Below are 15,614 nucleotides of genomic sequence, written 5' to 3' on the forward strand. Positions count from 1 at the left end.
CAAAATAAAGGTGAACTGGCTTTCATATCATAATATATTCATCAAAGTTGGTTTAACACTTAAGACTTTTGTTTACTTCTAGTATTATTGTTTTTATTTGGATTTGCAAGTGAATTGTATTTTTTTTTTCTTATACGAGTCATTACTTATTAAAGAACCTAACATACTAAAGTTTATATAATAAAATTATAACAATGCTACGTCAATTTAAAATATTCAAATAAACTTAGATCGATGAAGAATTGAATAAGTATTAAAGATTATAGTATAAGTTCTTTTGTTTAGAGATATACATCTATTTAATATCTAATATCAGTGATCCATGATCATAGAAAATTTTCAATAGACGTATAATTCTTAGAACATTTTTTTTTTTTACTCTACTAAATTATCAATGTGCCCTCAATGGCTAAAGTAAATTATACATTTAAGGTATTGAAATGGATAGAAATTTTATTTTTTTTTAGTATAAATGAGAGATTTCGAATTCGAGATCTGTCACTTGTACTTCCTCTTCTGCCGCTGAACCCAACCCTCATGAGTAGAAATTCTATAGTATTATATGCCAACAAGTAATTTAATAACAATTTTCAGTGGCAAAACAATGGACTATAGGCACAAATTCAACCGTTTAGAGAATTTTTTTTGTATTCTATATAACAAAAAAAGAGGGTGTTTTAATGGGTTTCGGAGCATTACATGATTCTTTACATTCTCTTATTTTATTTATTGATTGTTTATGTCGCTAATTGTTAAACTTATGATGCAAATATTATTATTACATACCATAAAACAAGAATAACTCCAATCTTTTTGCTCTCCGACCAAAATATTTTCTGGGCTCCGGCACTATCTGATATATCAAATAGTATGTACTACCAAATTTCCGACTAAAACACCTCCACTTGTGATTCATGGCAGATGCACCATGTGATAAATCAAATATGTGCTGCCGCATTTGCAGCTAAATCATCCTTAGTTGCAGTTCTTGGCAGCTGTCACATGACGAATTATGCTAACTCATCTACTCAATTTAGCTAGTACTGTAATAAGCCAATGCAGCAGAAATGTGCCCTTTAGAACTTATGTTGAAGAAAAAGCAGATAGGATTATGGATTTCCATTAAAACATTGCCAAATTTTTAGCCAGTCTTCAGAATTTTCTAATTGTGTCAAGGTGATAAGCAGATCATGTATGGCAATGCCCTGCTCACATATTCCACTGGCAGCTGGATGTTTTAGCCAACTACTGCTAACAAGCTTTGTCTGACTGCTGGAATGGAGCAAGCCAGAGAACCAAATATGCCAGTAAGTCCATATGCAATGGCACAAAATGGAAGAGCCTCAGGTTCCTTTGCTGACAATGCTGCTGTTCCCAAGCCATGCGCACTGTCATAGTATGATAAAGGAAAAAGACAAGAAAGAAAGGCTCAATGAGTTCTCAATTACGATTAGTTGATAAAGGAGATTTTGGATGTGGCAACTGGAACTATGCACATAAAAACTGTCACATTGGTGCTCTTGGCAAGTAAGGTGATCTGCTTAAGTTTTGAATCAGGACAAGGGCAAACTGCAAGTACATTTAGCAACCGGAATTGAGACAAAGTTTACATGTCCACGCAACATAACTGACTTCAGATCATTTTCTAATCAGTATGGCTATTTGCAGTGTGACAGAAATGCAGTTATATACCATCCAAAACTTCATTAACTATTTCTTAGTTTAATCATATTAAGCCTTGAAAAGATTGCCTGAGATTCACAAAATCAAATTGTGCTCCAAGAAGTGCTAAGTTTATCAAGAGAAATTCCAGATAAACATATTTTGGGGGAAATTTTGAAGAGAGATTAAAGAGGAGGTTGGAGAGAGATTCTGCAGGAGCTTTGTTCTATAGAACTTGACTGATAATAATGAGGTGAGAAAGTGTTACTAGACACAATATTAAGTGTTTCTTGTATTCCATTTTTTCCTCTCTTGCAGGATCAGGTCCATATTATTATCTGATAATTCCAATAACATTTCTTGTTGAATTGGGTACAAGACAAATTAGTCAGTTACGAGTGCAAGTATGCCTTAGCATGTTACTCATAGATACTTCATAGAAAGCAAATTTTGCAAGAATGCAAGAAACAACTTTGAGAAATGATGCCAGCATAATATTGGGCTATAATTTTCAGATTGTTCCCTTGAGTTGTCAAACCCCCCCCCCCCCCCAACAAAAAAAATCACACAACTCTTCAGAAAATATATCAAAAAACCTAAATTGCGACAAAGGCTTAAATCTACTATTTGTTGAGCATACATGCATGATGATATTCCTAGCAGTATCTGAAAGGAATGACACTTTATATATCATGGACACCGTTTTTGTAGCAGTTTTTTACTTTGACTGCTTTTAAGATTTTGAGTTTATCTACTCGGTGACACTTATAGATACCAACACATCCCACAGCAGAAAGCTTGGTATGCTGCTAATAATTCATCTAGTTGAAGCAACTAAAAACACTAAAGCTTTATGCTATCCTAATAACCATTGTAGGGAAAGGCAGAAAAAGACAATTGATTGGACAAGGATCTATAATGTAGTGAAATTGTTCATACCTAGATGCAGTTGCAATTCCTCGAGCAATAGGATCACGGAAGCGAAGGTTATCAAGCACTGTCTGAACAAAATTCGCTCCAATGAGCCCAGTAACTACAACAGCTGCAGCTGTGAGAGATGAATTGGCACCTGTAACCATCCAGGACAGGTAATTATCACATTTCAGCATTTGGACTCCATGCGTTTCTCCACTCTCACTGCCAATGGAAGATTAAGAGATATAGTCAGAAGTAACTGACCTTCAAAGAAAGATACAATGCTGAGAGCCAATGCCACAGTAATGCATCTGGGAAGTATTGATATAGTTAAACTTGGTTCCAATGCAAGAAGTCGTCCAATCAGAGCCGTTGAGTACAAAGAAAACAAAGTTGAGATAATGACTGAGGCGAAAATCTCAGCTGCATGCCTCTTAACAAGCTGAAAAGTGAAAAGGAGACAATTTAGGAAGAACGTGGCCAAATTAAAGGTCACGATGAGCGTAAAATTTATTTTTACTATTGGTAAAAAAAGAAACAGCAAACACCAATAAGACTAATTGCAGGGAATTACGAATATGTTCATGGTCTGTCAGTAATCTGCAATCCCTCCATCTTCTGATTTAAGAGTTCCCTTGTTTCTCTGAGGTCTATGGATTCCTTTTCCATTCTTCATGTGCTGAAAATCTAACATCCATTCTCTTAATCTAATGAATCAGTACGCACTTGTCTAATGTTTTGACACGCCTCAGCCAAATTCCTAATGATCTTTTTCTGTGCTTTAGAAGAATAAAGTTATCTGCTATATCCTATGAACCAATATAATGAGCATAATTTAAAACTTAAGAAAAATAGAATAGAGAGGCACAGCCAAACTAAAATGGGTAAATAAATGCAGATGATAATAAAAACTCTTTCTTAGGGACAAGATAAGTGAATCTATCCATAGATTGGGCTAAAAATGTTCATAAACCTTTCACATGCCTAGTGTAAAGCGACGTCAAGATCTAAGCGATCCAAACTAGAAGAATTACTTGTATTTTAAATCCTGGATCTCTGAATCAGAAAATCCTGTACCTTCCTCTGTTTGAACATTGAGAAGGCAAAGGAAAGGATAACCGATCCTAGAAATCCCATAAGAATATCACCAGCTCCAGGATTAGAGGATGCCTTTGTGAGATAATATCCTGTATAAGATACAAGATAGATAATTTTGTCATGTCCAATCAACATGCTAAAAAACTGCAAATCTCGAACATCATTAATTTGAAAGAGAAACACTAATGAGTGTTCTAAATCCATAAAGTCAATGAATCATAGATGTTGAGAACACAGGAAGGTGGAAGAGGAAGAGCTAGCCACGTGAAGCATGTTTTCCTTCAAACAAGTTTTGCATTTGAGTGATCTTAAGCAGGAACACTTTATTCATAACCTACTATAATAAACTTATTTAATAAATGAGGTCATTGGGACTTTGATAACAATTGGAGACAAACTTGCATTTTTATATCTTATGCAGTAATAAACTTTACCCATATCAAGGTTTTCTTATAAAGTTTAATATGTATTCAGTTTCCCTCAATTACCTTTCTTTTTCTTTTTCCCCAATATCTACTTTCCCCCTTGACACCACATGGTCTATATCTATACGTTGTGGTGGAAGAATTTGAAATATTACCAATGAGGTGAATTATCTGATTCTGGATGGCTAATGTACTAGAAGCTACTCAATTTCAAGGATATTTATGATTATCTACTTCTTTTGACTTTGTTGAAAAGCTTACTTTAATGGGACAATTTCTACTCACACTTTGTGTTGATTTTTTTTCTAGGCCGACTGAAGGGGAATAGAATTGAAAATGCCAGTGATTAATGTCTCTCTTTGCTTGTTTGCTCATCAGCATGCTCTTTTTATGAAACCATATCCCTTTTACTAAAGAAGGACCTCCTCATTTTTTCTGCCCAATTAAACTCTATTTTTTCCCAGGATGTAAGGCTACTTTTTACTTATGTATTGTGCTTGTCAACACATTCATATGACACAACTGCATTTGCCACAGGAGCAGACCTATTTGCCTAATCCCATACTTAACTGTCAAACAAATTTCAATCATAAAATGTACCATACCCCAATTGACAACAATATTTATGGCAGAAGAGAGCCCTTTTAGTGTTTTGTGCAGTATCATCTCCATGCTAGATGAATTGGTTCACTAATTCACCTCTAAGCGATCATGAGCATAATTAACAGTTTGCAGATGCTAAAATGTAGTTATATAAAAAGATGTGCATAATTAAGTAGAAGCTTTTGCTTGTCTACTGTAAGATGATCAGCTTTAAGGTCCAAAAGCTTATCTGCACAAAAGGTATGACAAATTGTGATCTCCTATTATTCCTTTATCATTTTGCAACTACTAGTTTATTGCAAATCCAGAATTAGATGTGGTTAAGAATTAGCAATGGCAGATTTTAATTGCTATGGGTTATATGTTTTATTTCTAAATGGTCATACATGCTAAAAGACATTCGTTTGCAAAATCCAGATGTCTTTATCCTTTTATTAACATTTAATTTAATATTTAACAAGTTATCTGATCTAGTACCTAGAACTGGATTAAGTCCACTTCGAGTAAAGTATCCAAAAGCAAATGCTGCCAAATCTGCAGAAAGAGCACAGCAAATAACTGGATGGAAAACTTTCTTGAGCCCAGATGGAAGCCTGCAGAACAAGTTGAACAAGCAATTAACTATCCAGATTAAAAAAATGAGTTTCAATTGCAAAGCTTATTAATGCAGAAACAAAAGTGTGGCATGAAAAACTGACATTAAAATCTAAAAAAAAAAAAAAATTACCCAGAACCAACCATATAGCCTAATACAGTTGATGCCAGTAGAAAAGGAAGGCATGTTCTTGCACTTGTGCCAAGCACCATTGGATAGCAAAAAGCTGCAATAAACGATATAACAAAAATCCCACTCCAAGCCCAAATCTCCAGTTGAGAAAAAGGAGAAGGCTTTGACATTGGTTCAGCAGGTATCATTTCTGTATTTACCATTTTTCTTACAGTGATTGCAGTGTAACCTGCAACTGCAAGTGAAGCTAACCATCCACCAACTGCCAATATAGAAGTGATTGAAATTATTCCAAATGATTATGTTTAAGACTGCAAAAAGAAAATGTAGAACCTCCGGACAAGGTGGAGGCAGTGGGAAAACAAGAGATATTTGCACACCTGTTTAGTGCCCTTTTACCTAATGTTTCTTTATTTAAAGTCATGCTTTTACTATATTGCTATAACATAATGCTAAGAGAAATTAAAGCCCGGCTTTGACAACAACTAAACCCAAGATTCCGGATTCAAGGATCATGATATCAAATTAAACAATTTTGATGTGGTCTGAATGGTTCAAAAAGTGTTGCCAGGAAATTGCTTGTCGTAGAATGAATTACTTCTTACCTTAGAAGATGTAATTCTTCTTACAAGATTTGTAGAAAGTAGCGGAACAAATTTCTATCATTTAATGACAAGGATAGGCTTTCATTCAGAAACTCTTAGCTTCAAAATCAAGGTCTTTCCATAAATTTCTTCAAGGAAAAGTCTAACAGACAAACCAGATAAAAAGGCATTTTAATTTCAATTTAGAAAAGGCTAATCACAACCAAAGAAGCGGATTCTGCAGCAGAGCCCGCCTTTGTTGAAGTTATTATATATGGTGCCCCAACTTTCACATTCTGACAGACTACATAGTAGTTTGAATGTCATAGGATGCAGCATCAAGCCATAATAACACGCACCACGTTTCTGTATATCAAAGAAGAGGTGTATAATCCAACAAAAGATAATACAAATTTTGTTGTATGGAGTCATGTTATGAAAAGCAATTTTGCCACCGAAAAGAAAAAAAATCCTTTTACAAATGCTTTGCTCTTTGGCAGGCTAACTTTAAAGAAAACTGCATAGCACTTTGCATCTGACATTCATTAAATTGAATCAGATCTTAATTGTGGCTCCAGATGGAACTTCAAAATCACATCTTTTTAGCTATTAATGTGTAGAAAAAGAATAATCTGAACATCATGAAGGAATGTGCAAAAAGAAACTCAGCTTGTTAGAAGACATGTTCAGAAAAGAACCCATGCCAATTGTTTCGTTTCTACAGTTGACTTACTGACATTGTACAAAATTACTGCAGTGATGGTATGCATCCAAGAGGGGAAAAAAAAAACACATACAGAAGCTTATTTTAAACTACAGGTTATCATAACAACATAAACCAGACTTGTGTGAAAATCAGTAAAGACGGCCTTAAAAACACTAAAATTGAAAAAAAAATGACTGAAAAAGAGATGATGACAGCAGTATGCAAAGACCCATGTCAGGATCCCAGGCATTGGAGCACTTGCAGCATAACAAGTACGAGAATCATAATTAGCTATGTGTAAAATGTAGCTCTTAACAACTTTCAGAATGCAACACAAGAAATAACATAACACTTAACAGATGAATTAGGACATCCAACTTCTTGACTTTTTCTGTGGAATTTCTGCTTCAATAATAATTATTGCTGAAGTGCTAGAATATTGTACCTATGATTATACAAATCTTAACCCCTGAAGTTGCGGGAATGTCTTTAACGGCAAGAGGCAAAACCACCAAAGAAGGAACATAAAACAAGGGCAGCCACCTCTGAATAAACAAAAGAGCAGGCTCAAAGAAGTTCATCAATCCTGTTGCTGCAGCAGGAACAGTAGAATCAAGAGCCATTAGAATGGTAAATATACAAAACATTCCAAACAAAGGACTTGGAAATTTGATAGCAGCAGCCACAAATGCCTTCTTCAACAACTTGTCCATTGCTAGTATAATCCCAAGTGACACCAACAAATGCAGCAGCCCAATCACCTAAAAAAATTCAAGGAATCCAATTAAACGAAATTGAAGGGCTTAAAACTAAGAGAATACAGAAGTCTCACCTTGTTCTGCAGGCTTGTTGAGGTGACACCACTATTTGAACTCAAGGATTGCACAGTAATTCTCCTAGTGGGGTGCAAGAACTTGGAATGGGGTCCAAGAACTGTAAAGGGTTGTGAAGCTTTACTGAAATTGTTCTCCCTATTATATCTGATTGGAACTCCATTGTTGTCTAATACTGAAAGCTTTGAACGAATTCCTTTGACAAGAAATCTTATGGGCTTAAAATGTTTTGTAGTGAAAGCTGAGGAATAATATTGATTGGGATGGAAAAGGGATAAATTTTGTGGGATTGCTGTAGCCGTAGCCATTGGAATAGTGGAGAGATGTAAAAATGTGTAGTTGGGGAAGTGCAGGCATTTTTTGAAGAATTGTGTGGCCCTGAAAAGGCGTTGTAAGCTAGAGATGAGTCTTTTGCCCCAGTCACATTTCACACACAAACGTCCTAGGACACATGAAGGGGAACAGCTGCCCGGGAATTCTTTAGTTAGTTTTGTTCGTTGGTCTCTTGCTTCTTATCAGCACTTCATTTTTTTTTATTTTTTCAATTTCTTTTGTAGGGGTATCAATGGGTCGGGTTCAAGTTCGGATCGAAATTGAAAATTCCTAATCCAGACCCATTTTTTAGGTAATAGATTCGGACCCGATCCATATATCCGACGGGTATTGACCTTAAAGTTTCAGAACCGGATCCGACGGATCCAACGTCGGGTTCAGATCTACTCGAAAATAAAAGCTCCAAATGTAAACATTCCAAAATTAAATTCAAAAACCAATCACAAATCCAATTTCCAAACTTAACAAATCAAATTACAAAACTAAATCACAAATAACTCGTAATAGTCAATTTAAAACTAACCACAAATCAATTTACAAAGTTATTACTATATTGTTAATTTGGTAAAAAAAAAAGTATTTAAAAATATTTATATTTTATAATTATTAATATATTATTCGGGTCCAGATCAAATACGGGTCAAAATCCTAGATTTCGTATCCGACGCTTTTTATGTGTTTGGATTGTAAGTTATTTGCCCAAATATATTTGCTTACATCACAATTACAATTTCCAATACACCTTTTTATCTTCCCAATTACCTTTTTATCTCACATACATAACATTACAAAAAGTGCTACAATAAAAATATCTCAAATAACTTACAATCCAAACACACATGCCGTAGCTATAAGATAAAACATGACAGTGAGTACATTTACCCACGACTCTAAGACAATCAGCTTGAGCCGTAGCTATTGATCTGGCAAATTAAAAGTTCCCTTGGTTTTCTTGAAGGAAGATATGGAAGAAGGATTTAGCTTACTCTTTAAAGAAATTTGAAGTTTTATTTGTTTATTTATTTTATGTAAAAGTTAAGTTAATTTAGAAAAAAATATATAAATATAGTGGTGCAATAAAATGTTGATTTGTGCATTTACATGGTAAATAAAGTGTAAGTTATATGTATTAACGAATGCGTACATCAAACCTATAAGGTTTTAAGGATTAAAGTATCAAAGTTTGCTACTAATCATTTGACCTAAATTTGAATAGGCGTTAAAATCTTGGAAAAATTATCTTATCAATTCAATATTTTTGACTCCTAAGATGGAATTAGAATAGTATACAAATATTTTTATTTTTTCACTAATGATTTGTATTATTAATGCCAATATATTTTGTTACCTATATGGTTTATAATTTTTATATAATTATGTAATAATAAATCATTATGTATTCATTGACAGTTTAGACTTTATGAATCGAATATGAACTTCATAATATGAGTCTGAAGTCCGAACCCAAATGTCTAGCGAATTCACTGAACTCATATATTATTAAGTTGGGACCGATAAAGTAATATGCTAGGTAAACAAATGGAATGTGTTGAGCAAGTTTTTTGAAAACTTAAAAATGACTTGTAAGATTTTTTGTTTAAAGCAAAATAACCTTGTAAGTTGCTCGATTTAAAGTAAGAATTAGGGGTGGCAATTCCGGTCCAAATCAGGTTGGCGGGTCGGGTCCGTCAGAAAATCTGTTGACCCGAACCCGACCCGCCAACCCGTGACGGGTCAGGTATGCTGACCCGAACCCGAAAATTTCAGGTTGGCGGGTCGACCTAAAATGACCCGAAACTTAATTTTAATTTATTAATTTATCACTTTAATTTCTAATAAAATCAATTTCTCACAAAACTAATTACATAATCAAGTAATAAAAATTTAAATAAATAATTCCAAACCAAATCTAAAATAAATTAAACACCGTAAAAGTGTTTTATCCCAAACAAAATATAAAATAAATTAAAACAGTATAAAAGTAAAAAATAATATAATATATTATTTGCCCAAATATAATAATTTCAACTTCACACAAATTAAATAAATTCATTTAGGATTAAGTAATTAATGCCTTTGAAAAAAAGAATAACTTAGTTTAGTTAGATAAAATTATTTTTATGTTTATTAAATTATTTTTAATTCGTAAACGGGTCATATCAGGTCACCACGGGTTGATCCGAAATCGACCTGTTTTCCTTTCGGGTTCATCGGGTTCAACCCGATTCTGACCCGAATTCCCGAAAACTCAACCCAAACCCATTAATTTCGTGTTAGATTCGTATCGTATTTTCAGATCGTGTCGAAAATTGACACCCCTAGTAAGAATTCTTCTTCTTTCGGTCAAAAGCAAGAATCCAATTGCATGGCATAAGTTTTTTGGGTTTGCTCAAAAGATCAAACATAACATGGATCGTGGGCTTTTCACGCTTAGTTGTTTCTCACAATGCTTTGTTTTATTAGCAATATTTGGAAAAGTAGCTATAGCCCATTGTAAGAGCCTATCTTATTCATCCCTTTAGGACCCAAAAGCACATTGAGGTTAAAGAGCGGCACACTTTGTCCAGATATTGGATGGTAGATTATTTGGAATAATTTTGTGAAAAAAAAAAATTCTGTAACATTCTTTTTTGATATGACGTATACAAGATAAAAAAAGTAATTAAAAAAATGTGTTGACATTACAAACAAATAAAATAATCGCCATTGAAATCTTTTTTCACTATCTGACTGTCATTGAAATTTTGTCATAATTACAGATACCTTAACCCCTGAGCTTAAGATTACAGACACCTTCACATATAAGATGAAGTGGGGGAAGAATGCAATCTTCCCCACTATGAGAGAAAAACTATTAACATGAAATGACCGCCAAAATCCAATGAATGGAGCTACAAATTTCTTGAACTAACTATTGACTTTTTTGACATCCCAGGGAGTATGTCACTGTGAAAAGTCCATTGAAATTTCATTCTTGAAGGTTACAGCCTAGCTATTGACACTTTGGAAAAAGGACTAAACTCTGGAAAGTAACAAGGGTCTTAAGGTCCTCCTAAGAATCTTTCCAGCTGCAGATCTTGGTACTGAAGCTATGAAATTCACCTTTCTGATCTTCTTGTATGGTGTAACCTGCCAAAAATGAAGTCAGATCGATGATCGATAGATGCTTGCACAACATCTACTAACCAACCATCTAGATAGAAACTCTTTTGCTCTTCTGAAGCATTCTTGAAGAAAATTCATTACCTGCTTTGCAACGAATTCTATCACAGCTGCTTCAGAAAGTGTGCTTCCTTCCTTCCTGACTACAAATGCCACTGGAATCTCTCCAGCTTCTTCATCCCTTGCCCTACATGATTGAAACGAAAAAAAAAAAAAAAAAAATTTCAAAACAAGGATTTCTTTGGAGAAGCACGTAAACCAATGAGGAATCAGGACTACTAAGATCAGCAAACTTGAGGCTATTTGTAATTAGAGCTACCGAACTTATTGCCAATTTTCTTGAACATGAACATCATGATAAACACAATTCAACAATTTAAAGAAGATCACACTGGTGGGCATGCAATTTGATTGGAGAAGTTCAAGGAATTAGCGGTCAAACAAACTCACCCTGTGACAGCGGCATCAACAATTTCTGGATGAGACATCAACACAGACTCAAGGTCAGCTGGCGCAATCTGCAAAACATGAGAAGCCACACAACCTTTCACACAAGCACTGAAGAAAAGGAAAAAGGACAAATTTTGCAACTACATATGGATTTGAAACAATTTCTCAACAGACTCTATAGGCATGGGAGAAAAACTAAAGCTGATTATAGTGTAAGAAATGGTTCAAAATTTACAAATATCGAGCAATACACAGATATCCCTAGGCGAGGAACTTGAAATCTTTCATCAAAACTGAAAAAAGGATGAGAATCAATATACAAGCATACCTGGAAGCCTTTGTATTTGATAACTTCTTTCAATCTATCTACAACATACAAGTATCCATCTTCATCAAAATAAACAATGTCTCCTGTATGCAGCCATCCATCTTTCTCAATTGTAGACTTAGTCGCTTCATCATTGTTCAAGTACCCTACATGTCAAGTGCAATTATTTAATATTGCCAGTCACTAAGGCAGCAAAAAAAGCCATGATATAGGCTGCTTTGAGGTATTTCCATTGACTAGAATAGTAGCAGTGTTAGTCCTTTATCATGACATAACAGCACAATAGACGCTATGCTGTATACAAGCTGTGTGAAACGACAAAAAATAATGGCATAACCAATAAAGCAAGCTAAGAAAGCATGGACATGATGAACTTTAAACAAGTCATTACGTTGGAAAAACAGTAAATGCAATTCTCAACTGAAGTTAAAGTCAAGCTCGTAACTGAAGACTCAAATTTCATGACAGACTCCAATTTAACAGTAAATGCAGTTCCAAAAAACAGGAATTTACAATACCAATACAATATAGTACATAGTGAGATGATACAAAATACTGCAGCCAAAGCTACAATCTCGTAAATGTAGATACAAAAAACAATTTCAGAAACTAATTAGTACCTTTCATCGTGCCAGGGGAACGTAGCCAGAGCTCGCCAGTGCTGCCAGGAGGTAAGGAGCAACCAGTAGTCCAATTCACCACCCGAGCTTGTACATTTGGAGCAAGAAGTCCTACAGAACTGTACTTGTAAAAGTTTTCTGTGTTGTACCCGCGGGTTCCCACTGCAGTTGACTCAGTCATGCCATAGCCCTGAGAAAGACTATTCATATGAACAACATTTCTAAACTTACTTGAAACACAGATTACTAGGATATGTACAGAGCAATAAGGGACAAGCTGGATTTATTTAACTTAAAAATCTGTAATATCCCATAACTGACTGTCTCTTTTTTATAAGATAAAGAGAAATCTTAGAAAAATTCAGATTCATTTGCTTTTGTTTTTGAGCCTCACGCCAAACGTATTGCAAGGTTGCCCAAAAACCATATGATGGTTCTTTTATCGTAGACCCCATTTCCTTTTACCCAATGCGTCTGAACTAAAACCAAATTCAAAGGTACGCTTTGTGAGTACTGTTAATGGTAGAATAAGAATCAAACACTAGCAAATACTACCTGAATAAAATCTGCATGAGGAAGCGTCTGAACAAAGTCCTCAATGCATTTTGCAATCACAGGAGCAGCTCCACATGAAACCTGTCTTAAGCTCTTCAAACTACCGTCAGAAGCATCCTTTGCTCTACTTGTCAATTTCATCAATACAGGAGGAACCGTTGGAAAATGAGTAACACCATACTTATCAATCACTCTAACCAATTGATCAGCATCAAAATTTCTCATAACAACAATAGTAGTCCCCAGTGATAACAATCCCATAACAAAAAGTGAAAGTCCATAAATGTGGAACATTGGCGAAGTAGCCAAATATACATTCTCCGAAGGCAAATCGCAGTAAGTGGAGGCCTCAAATCTAACAAAAAGAACAACCATGGCTATAAAATTACCATGAGTTAACATAGTTCCTTTACAAGTACCAGTGGTCCCTGATGAATACAATATTGCTGCAGTATCTTGCTGATTAATTTTAGGCCTTGGAGCCAATTTTGGATCACTGGAAATCAGCTTATAAAAATCAGAATTTCGACAGACCTTTGAATTTGGCATCAAAGATTCAGTATGTGGCACCCCAATTACGGGAAAGCCAAATGCACTCAATTCATCAACTTTCTCAGGCAGGCAAAGGCCAAAAGATGGTTTACAATCAATAACTTGTTTTTTAACCTCTGACAGACTACTCAAAGGATTGATAGCAGTGACAATTGCTCCAAGGGACAAAATCCCAAGAAAAACAATGGGGAAATGAATCGAATTCGGAAGCGAAATCAGGACAACACCCCCTTGAGATACTCCCATTTGGTGTAATCCACTGGCGACGGAGTTCACCAAAGGGAAGATTTTCGAGTACGATAAAGAAAACCCTGATGAAGAATCAATCAGGGCTGTTTGGCCACTGTGTTCATGTGAAAAGATGAAGGAAACAACATCAAGAAAAGGGTCTGAAGGAAGGGTGACGGAAGGGTGTTTGCTATGGTAAATTCCAGTTTCTGGTGAATACCATGAAGGGTACGAGAGTTTTGGGATTGAAGATTTGAATTTTGTGTTGAAGATGGTTTCTTGATCAGTTGAGATATGGGTAGATTTCAAGAATGTAGCCATTGATTTTGCTTGGCGTGAAGAGAAAGAGACAAAAGTGCCGCACCAGCAGAAGCAGAAAAGCCAATGGAGTGTTGTGGCATGACTGTATTCTCTGCATTCCCCCACGAGGAATATATAAATGAGGAGGATCAGGCGGCTTTGGAAATGAATTGAAAAGATTTCTTTCAGTTTCGAAGTAGTTCACTGTTTAATTGGCTTTGACTGCAGGAATCTTCACGCAAAAAAAAGAAGAAATTAACAAAGTAGGTCCAGTGCTGCTTCTACAACTTTCATCGCGTGGATCGGAAGGGGATAGAAAAGGGCTTTTCTTGAACTTTTCACTCCTCCTTTGAATAAAGTTCATCTTTGTATATATCTTGTTTTGCACCCTTCAAATATACTCTAATTTCCATTTTAGTATTTAAATTTTAGTTTAGAATATTTTACTTTATTCTCTAAAATCTTAAAATCATTTCACATTAGCCGCATCGTTACTGAAACGCTGTAAAAGTCAACAATTATGAAATGCAATAAAAGCTAATGGAATTGTTGCTAATCGCAATTGTCTTATTTACGAAAACTAGAATATTCTGTTAATAGAGTATGAACTATACTGTGATGAGTTTAGAATTTTACAAAATAAAGTAGAATTAATTTTTTTTTTACACTGACGGCGTATATACAAAATAAAATATTATAAACTTTAGTATAGAAACCAAAGTAAAATAAGAGTATAATTCAAGGTTGCAAAATAAAATTGACCCATGTACTATAGAGATGAAAAGAAAATGTATTTAGGTAGATCCCTCATGCCATAGTGTGTATTCTATATGGTTAAGAATGAAGCAAACCACTCAACTAAGAAGGACTGAACATTATGGCTGGTTTCGTGCACCCACCGTTTGGATTGAGGGATTCAGAGAGAAGAGAAAAGAGAGGAATGGGAGGGATTTTGATTTTTCTTGTTTGGATTGATTTTTGAAGAGAAAAAGAAAGGATAGGAAGGGAAATGATTTAATTATTTTATTAAGTTATGATTTTGTTTAAAAGTACAGAAACTAAGGGAAATAGAATCAAATCTAATAAAATATTTAAAATTTTTTTTGAAAAAATCATCTTTTTTCATCCTTCACAGTTAAATACACTTAATTATTTTCCTTTCTTTTCTTTTCCTTCCTCATTCCAAACAAAATTTGAACATCTTCTCTCTTTTCCTTTCATATTCAATCCAAACGAAATGGATGGAAATTATTTTCTTCTGTTGTTTTTTCTTTTTTCCATTGATGTCCTTTCCTTTATTTTTTTTCTTCCCTTTTTATTTCTTCAATCCAAACGATGCTGATCTTGACCACATGATGTAGATTATTGGCAAGGAAAAAAAAAAGCCATACACAATAAAAGGTTTTTGACAAATATAAATTCATGTGAGAAGAGGAATAAAATAAACTCAACAAAATAAATTATCAACAAATTTAACTCAGAATTCTAAAACAATAAACTCACAGTTCTCAGTTTGGAAGCTTTCTCTAAATT

General features: G+C 34.6%; 2 protein-coding genes across 2 annotated transcripts; both read right to left on the bottom strand.

Annotated features, from left to right (window-relative positions):
* Positions 1-1,057: 1,057 nt before the first annotated feature.
* LOC113707285 (plastidal glycolate/glycerate translocator 1, chloroplastic) lies at positions 1,058-8,018 on the bottom strand. The gene is made up of 8 exons (XM_027229539.2): positions 7,553-8,018; positions 7,166-7,481; positions 5,431-5,692; positions 5,181-5,296; positions 3,655-3,764; positions 2,842-3,019; positions 2,602-2,731; positions 1,058-1,388 (listed from the first exon to the last, which is right to left on the bottom strand). The coding sequence occupies exons 1-8, from the start codon at positions 7,859-7,861 to the stop codon at positions 1,238-1,240; spliced, it is 1,572 nt and encodes a 523-aa protein (XP_027085340.1). The 5' UTR covers positions 7,862-8,018; the 3' UTR covers positions 1,058-1,237.
* Positions 8,019-10,567: 2,549 nt separating this feature from the next.
* Positions 10,568-14,362, bottom strand: LOC140013224 (4-coumarate--CoA ligase-like 6). The gene is made up of 6 exons (XM_072062401.1): positions 13,002-14,362; positions 12,447-12,636; positions 11,827-11,972; positions 11,499-11,566; positions 11,133-11,235; positions 10,568-11,015 (listed from the first exon to the last, which is right to left on the bottom strand). The coding sequence occupies exons 1-6, from the start codon at positions 14,100-14,102 to the stop codon at positions 10,902-10,904; spliced, it is 1,722 nt and encodes a 573-aa protein (XP_071918502.1). The 5' UTR covers positions 14,103-14,362; the 3' UTR covers positions 10,568-10,901.
* Between the last annotated feature and the right edge of the window lie 1,252 nt (positions 14,363-15,614).

Source organism: Coffea arabica, chromosome 8c (assembly GCF_036785885.1).
Source record: "Coffea arabica cultivar ET-39 chromosome 8c, Coffea Arabica ET-39 HiFi, whole genome shotgun sequence".
NCBI lineage: Eukaryota > Viridiplantae > Streptophyta > Magnoliopsida > Gentianales > Rubiaceae > Coffea > Coffea arabica.

Bases quoted from the DNA above. Each gene is read 5' to 3' on its own strand.
- LOC113707285 (XM_027229539.2), bottom strand. From the start codon at position 7,861: ATGGCTACGGCTACAGCAATCCCACAAAATTTATCCCTTTTCCATCCC. The intron at 7,482-7,552 runs GTGAGACTTCTG...GAATTTTTTTAG, and splicing joins CAACAAGCCTGCAGAACAAG to GTGATTGGGCTGCTGCATTT. The intron at 5,297-5,430 runs GTAATTTTTTTT...CTTGTTCTGCAG, and splicing joins GGCTATATGGTTGGTTCTGG to GCTTCCATCTGGGCTCAAGA.
- LOC140013224 (XM_072062401.1), bottom strand. From the start codon at position 14,102: ATGGCTACATTCTTGAAATCTACCCATATCTCAACTGATCAAGAAACC. The intron at 11,973-12,446 runs GTACTAATTAGT...CTTGACATGTAG, and splicing joins TTCCCCTGGCACGATGAAAG to GGTACTTGAACAATGATGAA. The intron at 11,567-11,826 runs GTATGCTTGTAT...CATGTTTTGCAG, and splicing joins TCAAATACAAAGGCTTCCAG to ATTGCGCCAGCTGACCTTGA.